General features: G+C 36.4%; 1 protein-coding gene across 1 annotated transcript; it reads right to left on the bottom strand.

Annotated features, from left to right (window-relative positions):
• Positions 1-248: 248 nt before the first annotated feature.
• Positions 249-1,015, bottom strand: LOC149254760 (uncharacterized). The gene has a single exon (XM_089457093.1). The coding sequence runs from the start codon at positions 742-744 to the stop codon at positions 511-513; it is 234 nt and encodes a 77-aa protein (XP_089313219.1). The 5' UTR covers positions 745-1,015; the 3' UTR covers positions 249-510.
• Positions 1,016-14,058: the final 13,043 nt, after the last annotated feature.

Raw genomic sequence — 14,058 nt, 5'->3', positions numbered from 1 at the left:
AGCTAGCATCAGGGCTGGAAGAGGTTAATTTCCCAAAAGTGCATTGCAGTTAGAAACATTTAAGCCTAAATCCCCTGCTGCACCTGCCATGAGTTGAAATTTCCAAAATGGATGTTGCACAAAATTGTGGATCTCGAAGATATTAATAATGTTATGGCCTGATAGTTAAACCCGAATTTAATCTTCAAATAATGAGAATCATATAGATGTTAGCGGAAATGAGCCTAACCATTCAGAACACAAATCCATGCATTTCTGAACATATTTTCTTAATTTCGTAAGAGTAAAAAATGTATTACGGATTTGGGTAATTACAGAAGAAGCAGTCCGTTACAGGGATTATACAGATCACGCATCGATTCCCATAAACAGCTCCCTGATTTTCAAGACTTCCAATTACAGAGGAATAAGTCCGTTACAGGGATTATCCAGATCACGCATCGATTCCCATAAACAGCTCCCTGATTTTCAAGACTTCAAAAAAGATTACGGGACCTGCAGAGAAAACCTTTAACACTCCGCTGACGCAAATCTTTCATTATCGCCCTCCGCCTTGAAGCCACTGACAGCAGGAAAAGTAGGGCAAAGGCCATCCAGGAGCTCGCCATTACTGAGACTGCGCTCTTCTGCGATTGGCCGCAGTGTTTTCTCCAAGGGCCGCCGTCTTCCCACACATACTCTCCGAGGAGGGGCGATTTCTAGCCACTTCCTATCAGTTGTTACCGTCGTCTTCGGAATCGCCATTACCAGACTCACTTTGCAGGGAGAATACAATCTTGAAACGAAAACCCTAACGACCACCAAACCCTAAGGACAGCACCTGAGCAAACTGCAATCCGAGACGAATTAGAGTGCTTTAGTAAAGTGAAAATCGGTTGCAAGCCAGAGGAGCTAAATCAGATACGAATTCTTGAGCTGTGATTCCTGATGATGAGTGTGTTATGGTGTGGATTTAAAGGGCAGATGGGTTGCTTCCGTTTAACGCTTCTCCAAAACTCCTTCCTACGCAGTTTCGCTGGATCTTGGATGCCGCGTGGGCACCTCTAAAAGCTTCTCAGGAATATTCCTACCCACCCGCAAGGAGTAGGCACCAGGCGTGTTCGGAACGTCAAGTGTGTTGTCCTTTTCAGTAGGATATTTGATAAATTTGATGTGTTTGCTTCAACAGATTCGGCTCATGTGCACCCAAATCGGATTTGGAACGTGAAAAACGATGCGCATCTGTCGTTCTACAGATACACGTTGCTGCATTGTGATGCAAATGCCAATTGTGTGGTACGTTTTGTTCAACGGTGCAGCTTTATGATTGGACTACAAAAACGTCAAGAACTGTGAACACCTCCATCAACAAATCCTCTATCTCCAATTGTTTTCTTCCACGCCCTTGCTTTATCACACAACTTTATTTTCTTTTCGGATTAATGATTTGACCTTAATCTTTTCTCCATTTGTCTTTTATGATGAATGTCCTCACAACATTAATGTTGTTGTCTTACATCCCCTCCATGGATGGTTGGGTGAAGATGTTAACAAGGAGTGGGTGGAAAAATCCCTCCAGCCATTGCAAGCACATTAATGTAGAAGGTATTGGTATTAACCTATAATAATATTTATAGCAAAATTCTATTGTTCTCTTAATGCACTATGAATTTTTTTAAAAATATTATGGAATACACCATAAATATATAGTCATGTTTAAATTTTTTAACAATTAAATAAAAATTTTACATTTTATGATGATGATGATTATTACTATAAACTAAGTTCTATATGGTAGGCAAGAGATTAATATGAATTCTTTAACATTTTATTTCTATGCTCAAAGAAAAGTGAGAGAAGTATTCTCAGATTATTATAGTTTTGATGAAGTAAAGGGTAGTGACCAATATTTTGAAAATTAGATTGAATGTAGGTATAAGAAGGACAATCTAAAAGAAAGTGTTTTTCATCTTCAACCTTCTAAAGCTAGCATAGGTAACAGAGTATTTTATCCCATGGCATTTTGCGAATTGACCATTGCCGAGTTTCCTTACCAAGCTCATGGAAATTACTTCTAAACTTGGCAATGTTCATTTTCTTCTTAATACTAGTCAATACAGAGAAATAATTTTGGTTTTCAAGATTGGGGTTGATCACCTTCTCATAATATCAAAAATTTCCTATTTCTCTCTAGTTCTTTATTTACCCACGAATTCTCCGTAAATTTCGAAGTAATAATATTTTTAATATGATCCAGATTCTATAATATGTGTTAAAAAATGTAGCAAGAAAGTCTCAATTTGACTTTAGCCTTACTCAAATTGAGTAAATGGAATTTCCACAATATGTGTTAAAAAATGTAGCAAGAAAGTCTCAATTTTACTTTAGCCTTACTCAAATTGAGTAAATGGAATTTCCACATCAGGACAACCTGGAGGTATTTAACTAGTGTGACATGGATCTTTTCACTTAGTTAGCTTAGTAAATTCGAGTTAGAGGGCTTGGAATTCACTTATGCATGTGTGATTTCTAAAATTTAGTAATCTAGTTCAATTATTTTCAGTTGTATTTAGGACCTCTAATTATTGATCAATTGAAGGTCACTGGTGTAGTGGGACAACAATCTTAGTCATAGGAGCTAGTACATGCAAGGAATTCAAATTCCTCAGCTGAAGTGTAGACGACAAGGCAGTGTAACAACAATTGTAAACTAGTTTTGAGTGTACAGGTGTTGCATGTTGTAAGTGATCAATCCTTGGGAATTGTGCAATCAATTTGCAGGAAATTCTTATCTTTTAGGAGCCAATTTCCTTAGGATTTGTGCAAGGAAATAAGAGGCTTGGTGTGAAAATAATTGGCTAAGTGTTGGCCAGAGTTTCTCATTGAGTAGATAGAGAAATTATTCTTTTACAGGTTGAGCTCAGAGCTGGAGCTAGAAATTGTAATAGTTTCTCTATCCAACTGATTAACGTAAAGAGGCTTGAGGGGTTCTTCTCCCAGTTGGGTTCCCTTAGAAATCATTGTGTAATTGTGGTTTTGCTTGTTCCATGTCTCTGCATGTTGTTCTAAATTGTGATTTTCATTCCATGGATCAATAGAGTAGAATTGTGTCTCTTGGTGTCTCTTGCTTTCAAGTTGAAATATTGAGCAAGTTAAATTTCTTTCAAATTTCTACATATTAGAAGAGCCATGAAATCACATTAGAACCAGTATTTCGAACTTGTCTCTTAGGATTTTCAAAGGATCAACTTCAGTGCAACAATTTTTCTTCAGGTTTGGAAGAATCTATTTCAATGCTCTAAGATTACAGTATGCCCTAAAGGGTACCTCAAATTTCATAAAATTGAAGGATCAAATGGAAGCAATGCTTGATGACAATGGTGTGTTAAAATATGTGAAAATTGATATTGCAAAACCTCCAAAGTCGAATGCACATCATCTAACCCAATGGAGGAAGGATGTTGCAAAGGCCAGAAGAACTATTCTGGAAGGCGTGAGAGACCATGGTTGAAATCATGAAGATGGGTTACACTTTTGGGCCAAATGTGGCGATTAAATTTCAAGTTTTTCTTCTTTTATCGAATTGAAGCCCTAAATTCATATAAACACTAGGAATTTTGATTCGAAGTAAAAAGGACAAATTGTGGAGGATTTTTTTGTTGTCCTAATAATATTTTTTACAAAAGTATTTAGTATCATTAAATTATATGCTTGTCCTGGTAAATTTTCATGCATCTTAAGAGGTATGAGTGTGTTCACCTAGCATAACTTAGTCTAAAATGTGTATTATATATATGTGTATATATATATATATATATATATATATATATATATATATATATATATATATATATATATATATATATATATATATATATATATATATATATATATATGAGCATGATATACACGGAGAGAGCTAAGTTTTTCATATTAAAATTTATTTTTTAATGCAAAACTATATTTTTCTATTATTTTTCGAAGTTGCCTAAGTAATATTTCAATTGCATTTTGTAGACACATGTTCATGAAAGGTTTTTTTCAACTATTTAAATAAATTGAAAAACCAAAATTACTCTTTTAAAGAGAACTTGTAAACCAAGATAGTGGTATTTTTTGAAAAAAATTCATTGTTTATATTTTAGGATATTGATTTTTTATTCAACCTCCTTAAAATAGCTCAAAATTTTTTTAAGCATTATGTTTAAAAGAAATTACATGAAAAATATCACATGAATTCGAAAATGTCAAACTCATATGTCATTAGATAGAGGATTCCTTCATGAATCCAACGTAATCAACTCCACTATCTCAGGACAAATTCAGCCCTATGTAGGCTAGGGTACAAAATGGAGTTGCAAAAAATTTGATAAAAAAGATACTAAAATTGTTAATTTTAAGACTTAAAAAGCTCAATAGAACCATTTACATGGTTAATGAGAGCTCGATCCAGCTGCTTAAATAGTTAACTTCAATCAAAATATTTACAAATTACTATATATATTACACCTACTTTAAAAAAATATCAAATTTTATCAATATATATATATATATATATATATATATATATATATATATATATATATATATTCAAAAGTACATATTTCTATATATATTATTTATTATTCTATTGCAAATTGGATATCGATCGAGTTGAAACATAATAAATTATAATATTATTATTATATCCAAGGATATTTTATATCATTCATTAATATCTACATCGATGCTACGTCAGGGATAACATAAGCGTGTGTCATTGACATTGTAACCCAGGAATGGATATGTATCCTCTGTTTTATTTAATATGTATATGTTGAGATTTTCTGTTTTGAATAAAATAGGCAAAATCTCAGTAGATGACAACAATAGGAATTAGTTCCTAGATTAGCTCCAGTTTGTTGGGAGGGAGTTAATGCATCCTAAATTTGAGTTGAGAGGATTTATGAGGCAGTTAGATTCTCCTTGCTATATAACAGGTATCCATACGGATGGTTTGGTAGTAGTGTGAGAGTTTGTGAGGATTTGATTTATGTAATCTCATGTTTGATTAATAAGAATTGCCGATGCCTATGTTTGGTTGACGTAGCCTAGATTGGTTGGGTGAACCACGTTAAATTCCTCTGTGTTTTGTGCTTGATTTATTTGCTGAGTATTTTAGTTTATTGCTGTGCATCTGATCTCCAACAATTGGTATCAGAGCATGTTGGAGGCGTTGTTGATCGCTGGAGGCCGAGAACCGAGGTGAGTTGGACTTGCGTACTGGAGGTGGAGCGCAAAGGCGCTGGAAGTGCTTGGTGCCTGCTACGTGAATTGGTACCTGGTGCGTAAACCTGGTGGAGCGTTGACGTGCTGGAGCCTTACCTGGTGCGTAAACCTGGTGCGTTGCCTGTGGAGCGTTGACGTGCTGGAGCCTTACCTGCGTGGAGGCGTTGCAGGCTGGTTACCTGCGTGGAAGCGTTGCAGCTGGCTGGTTACCTGGCATTGTGCGTGGCTGGAGGCGTTGCAAATTGTGCAGATCTCTACTTGGTTACCTGCGTGGAGGTGCGTATAGACATTTTATCGGCGCTGTGCCTGGTGCGTTGAACACATATGATAAGCAAGTTCAGTCACAAAATAAACTCTCACACGCTAAAACCTCTCTCTCCTCAACCATGAATATATGAGGTTATGATCACATAGAGTTATTTCTACACGCTTATCGAATTGTTATGTTCATTCATTTACAGAAAGGAATTAGAAATCAAGAAAACCATGGAATTTGATATTGGAAGCGTTAGAGTTAACATTACGTCAGTACCTACTATTGATGCATTGCTAAATATGGTCACGGATGCTTATAAATTATCATGTGGTCTCTTGAATCTCTAATCGCGATCTACAAAGACTTTCCGAATCAGTTGGGCAATAATTAAGTGGGTTAATAAAGCAAGCAAAGTCCGATTAATAGTGAAAAGCGTAGGGAGGCTCCAAACAGTTTTCATTTGTTTAGTGCAAACCACATTCGGTGTTTTTTGTTTGAAAATTGGTCTTTTAAAAAGGAGCAAAATGATTTACAAATGGGTCGCCGTGGAGCAGTCGATTTGAAAGTTTTGTTTTAAAATAGCAAAGGCATATAAGGCATAGGCAGTTTTTTAATTGTTGGTATTTAAAAGTTGGGTTTTGGAGATTATTGTGTTTTTTGCTGATAGAAGATGGCGAAAAATCAAAGTGCCCGTTTTGAAATTGAGAAGTTTAATGGCAAGAATAATTTCGAGATCTGGAAGGTGAAGATGTATGATTTGCTTGTCCAACATGGTGTGGCAAAGGCGTTGTTGGGCAAATCCAAATAGCCTTACAACATCACAGATAATGAGTGGACCGAGATGGATGAAAGAGCGATAAGTGCTATTCGAATGTGTCTAGCTGATGATGTCCTGTTTAATATCGTGTCGGATACAACAGCTGCTGGTTTGTGGACGAAACTGGAGAAACTGTACATGACCAAATCCTTAACCAATAGGATTCTCCTGAAGCGACAGTTGTACAGTTTGCGAATGAAGGAAGGTACATCGATTGCTGATCATTTAAATGCTTTTAATACTCTTCTTGTGCAATTACAAAGTATAGAGGTAAATATTCAATTCGAGGATAAAGCTATTACTTTATTGTGCTCGTTGCCCGAATCATGGGATCATTTTGTTACTTCTATAAGTCTTAGTTCATCAGAAACTATTGAGTTTGATGATGTAGTTGCATCCTTATTATTGGAAGAAACAAGGAGAAGGTCGCATTCTAAAACCTCTACATCAGAAGCTATGATGGTTAGAGGTCGTTCGAAAGAAAGAAACTCCAGGAGGTCGAGCGACTCACGTTCAAAGTCGAAAGGGAAGAAGAGTAAGCTAAAGTGTTGGTTTTGTGGCAAATCAGGGCATTTAAAGAAGGATTGTTTGAAGCGACAGCAGCAAACTTCTAAAGCAGATTCTTCGACAGAAAAGAAGGAGGCAAATACGACAGATACAGGTTCGACATCTGGTTCAGGTATGAGTGATGAAGTATTATCAGTTAATGTGTCAAATCATGGTCAACATTGGTTATTAGATTCCAGTGCATCAAACCACATGTGTATCCATAAAAAATGGTTTAAGACATATAAATCAATTGATGATGGTGTTGTGTACATGGGTAATGATGTAACATGTAATATTGTGGGAATTGGGAGTATACAACTGCAAATGTTTGATGGGACAACAAAAATATTAACTGATGTGAGGCATGTACCAGATTTAAGGAAAAATTTGATTTCATTAGGAGCACTTGATTCAAATTGATATAAAACTGTAATTCAAGGTGGAGTAATGAAAATTTACAAAGGTATTTTACTAGTTATGAAAGCTAAGAAGGTAGGAAATCTATTTCAGTTAGAAGGAAGTATAGGGTCAGATTATGTGTCTACGGTGTCTGAGCATGACAGTAGTTCCATTCACTTATGGCATCAAAGATTGGGGCATATGAGTGAAAGAGGGTTAAAAAATTTGGCTGATCGCAAGTTACTTCCAAATCTAAAGTCTGGAAAGTTAGATTTCTATAAGCATTGTCTGTTTGGAAAACAAAGTAAACAAAAGTTTAAAACAGACAAACATACTAGTAAAGGCATACTTGATTATATCCATTCAGATGTTTGGGGTCTAGCTCCTACAAATTCATATGGTGGTTCATCTTATTTTGTATCATTCATTGATGACTTTTCTAGGAAAGTATGGGTCTACATGTTGAAAAGGAAGTCTGATGTTTTTTCAGTTTTCAAGCAGTTTAGAGCATTGGTAGAAAACAACACTGGTAGAACAATAAAATGTTTAAGAACTGACAATGGTGGTGAGTTTACTTCCAAGGAGTTTGACAGCTATTGCAAGGATGCAGGGATCGAGAGACATAAGACCACGGTTTATACTCCTCAGCAGAATGGAGTTGTTGAACGCATGAACAGGACTCTTCTAGAGAGAGAAAGGAGTATGCTGAGTAACGCCGGGTTGCAAAAGGAGTTGTGGACGGAAGCAGTGGCAACAGCTTGTTATGTGATAAACTGATCTCCATCAACGGCGATAGGCTGCAAGATTCCACAAGAGGTATGGAAAGGACACCCTTGTGACTATTCTAAACTTAGAGTGTTTGGTTGTGATGCATACGCTCTAGTGCCTAAACATCAACGAACTAAATTAGATCCAAAGTCGAAAAGGTATATCTTTGTTGGGTATGGTGTTGGAACAAAGGGATATAGATTGTGGGATCCTACTACCCGCAAAATCATCATCAACAGAGATGTAAATTTTAATGAATCCTCTCTTGTACAGTTAGATGTAGATAGTAGATTGAAACAGGATGATGTATCTGATTTTCAGCACATTCAGTTTGATAGCATTTCTAATGATAGTCATGATGACCATAGTTCAGATACTAGTCATGAACAGGTTTCAGAATCAGAACATGAACAAGGTTCAGGTATAGATCATGAACAGGTTTCAGATACTGGTCATCAAGAAGTTCCTACAGATGGTAGTCAGCCAATCGAGGAAGCGCCAGAAACATCATTAAGGAGGTCGACAAGAATCAAACGACCACCGAGAAGGTATGATGATTATGTTACTTCAGTTGCATTTACTGCTAATGACGATGAACCTCTGTGCTATCAGGAAGCAATAGAAGGTTCGAAAAGTGATAAGTGGAAAGCAGCCATGAAGGATGAAATGATGGCCTTGGGTAAGAACGGCACATGGGATCTGGTTGAGCTTCCGAAAGACAGGAAAACTGTGAGGTGTAAATGGGTTTTCAAGCTGAAACGGGGTGTGAATGATACGGAAGACAGGTACAAAGCGCGGCTGGTTGCCAAAGGGTTTTCTCAGAAAGCCGGTATTGACTTTCATGAGATTTTTTCACCAGTGGTTAAAATTGTTTCAATTAGAATTGTGTTAGCATTAGTGGCTTTGCTTGATTTAGAGTTGCAGCAATTAGATGTTAAGACTGCATTTATACATGGTGACTTAGATGAGGAAATTTATATGGAACAACCGGAAGGGTTTGTTCAGCATCGCAATGAGAAATTTGTCTGCAGGCTCAAGAAGTCTTTATATGGCCTGAAGCAGTCGCCTCGGCAGTGGTCTAAGAAGTTTGATTCTTTCATGTTGAGTCAGAAATATGTTAGAAGTGAATATGATCATTGTGTTTATTTTAAACAGTTAAATAATGGCATATTCATTATCTTAGTATTGTATGTTGACGATATGCTTTTAGCAAGCAAAAGCATAGAAGAAATCAACAGGTTGAAGGCTCAGATGGCAAGGACGTTTGATATGAAATATCTAGGAGCAACAAGACAGATTTTGGGCATGGAGATTTTCAGAGACAGAAGCAATGGTAAGCTATGGCTATCACAACAAAAGTATATTGAGAAAATACTTTTGATATTTGGTATGAATAACGTGAAGCCTGTGTCAGTCCCTCTCGCTTCCCATTTCAAACTTTCTTCGCGTTTATGTCCTAATTCAAATGAAGAAAAGGATTATATGTCTCGAATTCCATATGCTAATGTAGTAGGGTGTTTAATGTATGTGATGGTGTGTACGCGACCAGATATTTCACATGCAGTTGGGGTTGTCACCGGGTACATGGCAAAGCCGGGTAAAGAACACTGGTCAGCAGTGAAATGGGTGCTTCGGTATCTGAGAGGCACAAGTAGTTATTGTATCACTTACAATAAGAGTAGTGAATTTGTTTGTGGATATGTTGATTCTGATTTTGCAGGTGATTTGGATAAGAGAAGGTCAACTTCAGGGTATGTCTTTACTCTTGCAGGTGGAGCTATAAGCTGGATGTCAAAGCTACAGAACATTGTCGCTTTATCCACTACTGAAGCAGAATACATTGCTGCTTCGCATGCTTGCAAAGAGGCGGTTTGGTTGAAAGGTTTGCTTGGTGAGTTTGGTAGGTTACAGGACAACATCAGGTTACTTTGTGATAGTCAAAGTGCAATACATTTGGCTAAGAATCCGGCCTATCATAGTAAATCAAAGCATATTCCAATTAAGTACCATTTTGTAAGACAGGTTATCACTGAAAGGGGAGTCTCTCTTGAAAAGGTGCATACAAAGGAGAATTGTGCAGACATGTTCACGAAACCAGTTTTGTTAGAGAAGCTACGTTGGTGTTTGGCTTCTCTTGGCTTGCAGAAAAGATAAAATAATAATAACAGGGCATCAGGCTAATTGTTGTCAAGGTGGAGATTGTTGAGATTTTCTGTTTTGAATAAAATAGGCAAAATCTCAGTAGATGACAACAATAGGAATTAGTTCCTAGATTAGCTCCAGTTTGTTGGGAGGGAGTTAATGCATCCTAAATTTGAGTTGAGAGGATTTATGAGGCAGTTAGATTCTCCTTGCTATATAACAAGTATCCATACGGATGGTTTGGTAGTAGTGTGAGAGTTTGTGAGGATTTGATTTATGTAATCTCCTGTTTGATTAATAAGAATTGCCGATGCCTATGTTTGGTGGATGTAGCCCAGATTGGTTGGGTGAACCACGTTAAATTCCTCTGTGTTTTGTGCTTGATTTATTTGCTGAGTATTTTAGTTTATTGCTATGCATTTGATCTCCAACAGTATATATATCATTTTCCATCAACATTCCATTATTTCCACGTGTATTATTCCCTATATTAACGGATAAACTTGCTAGCCATATATTAGCGATGTTTTCCAACTCATGACTCATGAACAAATATGATAATAATGAAATAATTTAGAGATGGCCCATGCATAGCAGTTTTTAGAGATGAAAATCATTGGGAAGATGAAGAGGATATTATTTTATGGTTTAAAAATAAGCAACATGAGGTTTACAAAGTAGGGATAGAATGTTTTGATTAAGGAAAATATGATTTTTGAATTAAAATAGTGGTTTAATTCAATTTTTTTATAGTTTTTTTGTGAGAAAATCTTCTCTTGGGATGTTTTAGAAAAAAATGGATGAGAAGGTTTTGGATTGGATTATGTGTTTTATGTCGCGAATAGTTAATCTATTGATCATTTATTTATTTATTCTTTTTTGTGTGCAGACTATTTGGAATAGGTTTTGTAAATTCTAAAAATAAAAGGTTGGTGGTTTGGGAACTTTGTGGAAAAAAGTTTGTGGCTTTGGGTTTAGAGATTTAATTAGTCCCGTTCTAAATTTTTCCCCATATTTGAGATGCCCGACATTCATTTAGGGATAAACACATTTCTTTTTCAAAATGATATTGTATGCTCAACAATGATTTACATAATTCTAGAGTTGCTTTTCTAGAACAAGTTAAGTCCTTGAAATTGAAGAAGACAAAAAATATAGGGGAACTAGTGCTATCTAAAAGAAATGTATGGGGTTTCTTTGATGTTGCCTCTCAAAAGGAGAATTGTGGGGTTGGCATTGTCATTCTATTCCCTCATAATGTGGTTCTAAAATGTAAGATGAGAATTGGAAGTGGTACAAACTTTGTTGCTGAGTTGATTTCTCTATTGTGTGCTTAGAGGTTAGATTTGTGGAAGCAACTGAAGGTTTTTAAATTGACTGGTGAAAGAGACACAGAGAAAGAGCAAGCTCGTGACAGGAGCCCCTGCTAGAAATTGGTATCAAAGCCAGTAACGTCTGGTTCTAAAGGTTGGTACTCAGATCTACACTGTTTTAAGTAAGAATGGAGTCATTCAGAAAGTCAGTTTCATTCCGAGAGCTTGAAGAAAAAGATTCCCATCAAGAAGAAAATCCTCGTAAAGAAATGTTTGAAAATAGTTCAAGTAGAACCTTAAATTCTGCTGAACTTACTTATGAGGAATCTCAGCCCTCTACAAGATGGGCTTTACCAGATATAACACCCTCTGAAGTCTATAGTGATTTAGCTCCTTTCCATTTAATTGCTGCATCTAGAATTAGCATTAAAGAGTCTGTTAGTCAAGTTCAGGAGAACTCTGAGAGTATTCAGACAATACCACTGCTAAATCCTCAATCCTTACAAGCAGAAGCAAAAAAGTTAAAGACAAATTATCTGCATCTTGGTTGCATTCGGGTTGGCATCAATCCTTTAGTACATAAAGGATTAGAAACATTTGTGCTTGCTACTGTTAGAGATCTAACGCACAATAGATATACAGATGCTATAATCGGTGGGATTGTAGCCCCTTTGTCTGATGGCCCTGTATACTTTGATTGTTTCCCAAACTTTTCCATATATGTGTTTGATGAAACCATTAAAGATATCTTATAGCTGCAAATCCATACTATGGGTTTTGATATGAAGAGAAAAAGGAACAATATAGCCATCCAGACCAAAGCTTGCTTCAGACATACCAACACTTTATGGCCTGCAATTCGTCATACTCCCAGTCGAGATTCTAAATCAAGTGTGGTAGTCAAAACTGACCCAAAGAACCAAAAGATTGAACATCTATTGATAAAATGGGAAGATATGCAATTCCCTGAACATTGGGTTGTAAATCACTCCACGCCACAAATTCCCCGAAATATCACTTCTGCCAACATAACTGAAAATGCTTCCAATGCAGTCATATCCTTTCCTCGTAGGTCAACCATTGATCGGAGAAGAATAGACGATGCTTGTAGAACATCTAAATACTACAGAGATCCTTCCACTGTTGATACCGCCTGTTCATCATCATCCTTTTCTTCTTGTAAACATCCACAGCTTTTTGAATTAGCTCAGCTTGTTAATTTTTCTTCTTTAGAAGTAAAATGTCCAGATTGTACAAATGTCATAAATCTGCTTACTCTAGCCAAACAGAATGTTCATCTGCACCATAACCCTCGCACTGGTGTTACTCCTCCATCCACTTCTATCAGCTCATGCTCGAATCCTAAATGTTCTGATATTCCTTTCCCACATGAGCCTGAGCCTGATTCAGATCATGTTCTCATGATCCATTCAATAGAAGAAGAAGACCCTAGGCTAACTCAGATGATTTGCTTAATGAGACCAGCAAAGCCGAGGTATGGGTTGGGGAAACTTGAGCAATCAGAACTGATTCCAGAATGCAGATTCAAACAGATTCCTTCTGACTGTAAAAAGCCTGCAGTCATGGAAATGCATAAGTTTTTTGCACTTATGGATGGATGCTTAAAATCACAAATCAGTTCTAAATGGATGAAAGAAATGTTGAATTGGGATTTGTATACAAATCCTCAAGCAGATGAATTTGACCAGGGATATACCCCAGATCAGAAAAGAAAGTTAGCAACAAACTGGAAACATTATATGGAAGTAAATAATGTTTGGATATCTTTCTACTCATGGAAAGATAAAATTGCTCCTATAAATGTTTTAACTAGAGCTACTTCTAGCAGTATGACTGATAAGCATGGATGGACTGCAATTGATGGATCCACAGTTGAAACTCCTACTACATTTCCTCCATATAAAGGAATTATCTTAGGAGAAAAAGCAAATGCAGCCAAAGCCATCCCTCTAGTCCAAAAAGATGATAATGCCTTAGGAATTGATGGAAGAATTCAGAAGGCTAGTGAACAATTAAATTGGACTAATACTGCTATAAAGGGTCTGGAAATGAACGTGGCTAAAGCAGAAGATGTAAAGAAGCAAATTGATGTTGTACAGTCATCACTAAATAGTGTAAATACTTGTTTGAATAATTTACAGTTTGATTCCAGCATGACTCATTCTTACACTAGAGAGTCATTAAATAAAATTGAAGAAGTAGGAGAAAACTTAGTTGGACATATTGATGTAACTAAGACACTCCTCACTGGCTTGAATGAAAAATTTGAAAAGATGCAGATTACAAAAGTTGAAAATCCAGTCCCAAATTCTTTTCTGATGAAAAGAAATATAAGGATTGAGAACTCTGAGAGAAACATAAATAAATTCCCTCTGTTATTCCCCAAAGAAACTACGTCAGAACCTGAAGAGTCAGAGCACATAAATATTGCTTCCTTATTTAAGGAACTAGCGACAGAAGAAAAGGAACAAAAGTCCCAGGAAACACAAATCCTCCCAATCTATGAGCCTCTTGAACATAGATTTTCCAGATACTCTGCCCCTGAC

This window comes from Pinus tabuliformis, chromosome 7 (assembly GCF_031772625.1).
Source record: "Pinus tabuliformis cultivar Carrire ecotype Pingquan chromosome 7, CPIR1, whole genome shotgun sequence".
Classification (NCBI taxonomy): Eukaryota; Viridiplantae; Streptophyta; class Pinopsida; order Pinales; family Pinaceae; genus Pinus; species Pinus tabuliformis.
Note: the sequence above shows the minus strand (reverse complement) of the source record. Positions and strands in the feature narration are given on the sequence as shown.

What these genes read in the sequence shown, in the direction of transcription:
- LOC149254760 (XM_089457093.1), bottom strand. Translation starts at nt 744, where the DNA reads ATGGCGATTCCGAAGACGACGGTAACAACTGATAGGAAGTGGCTAGAA.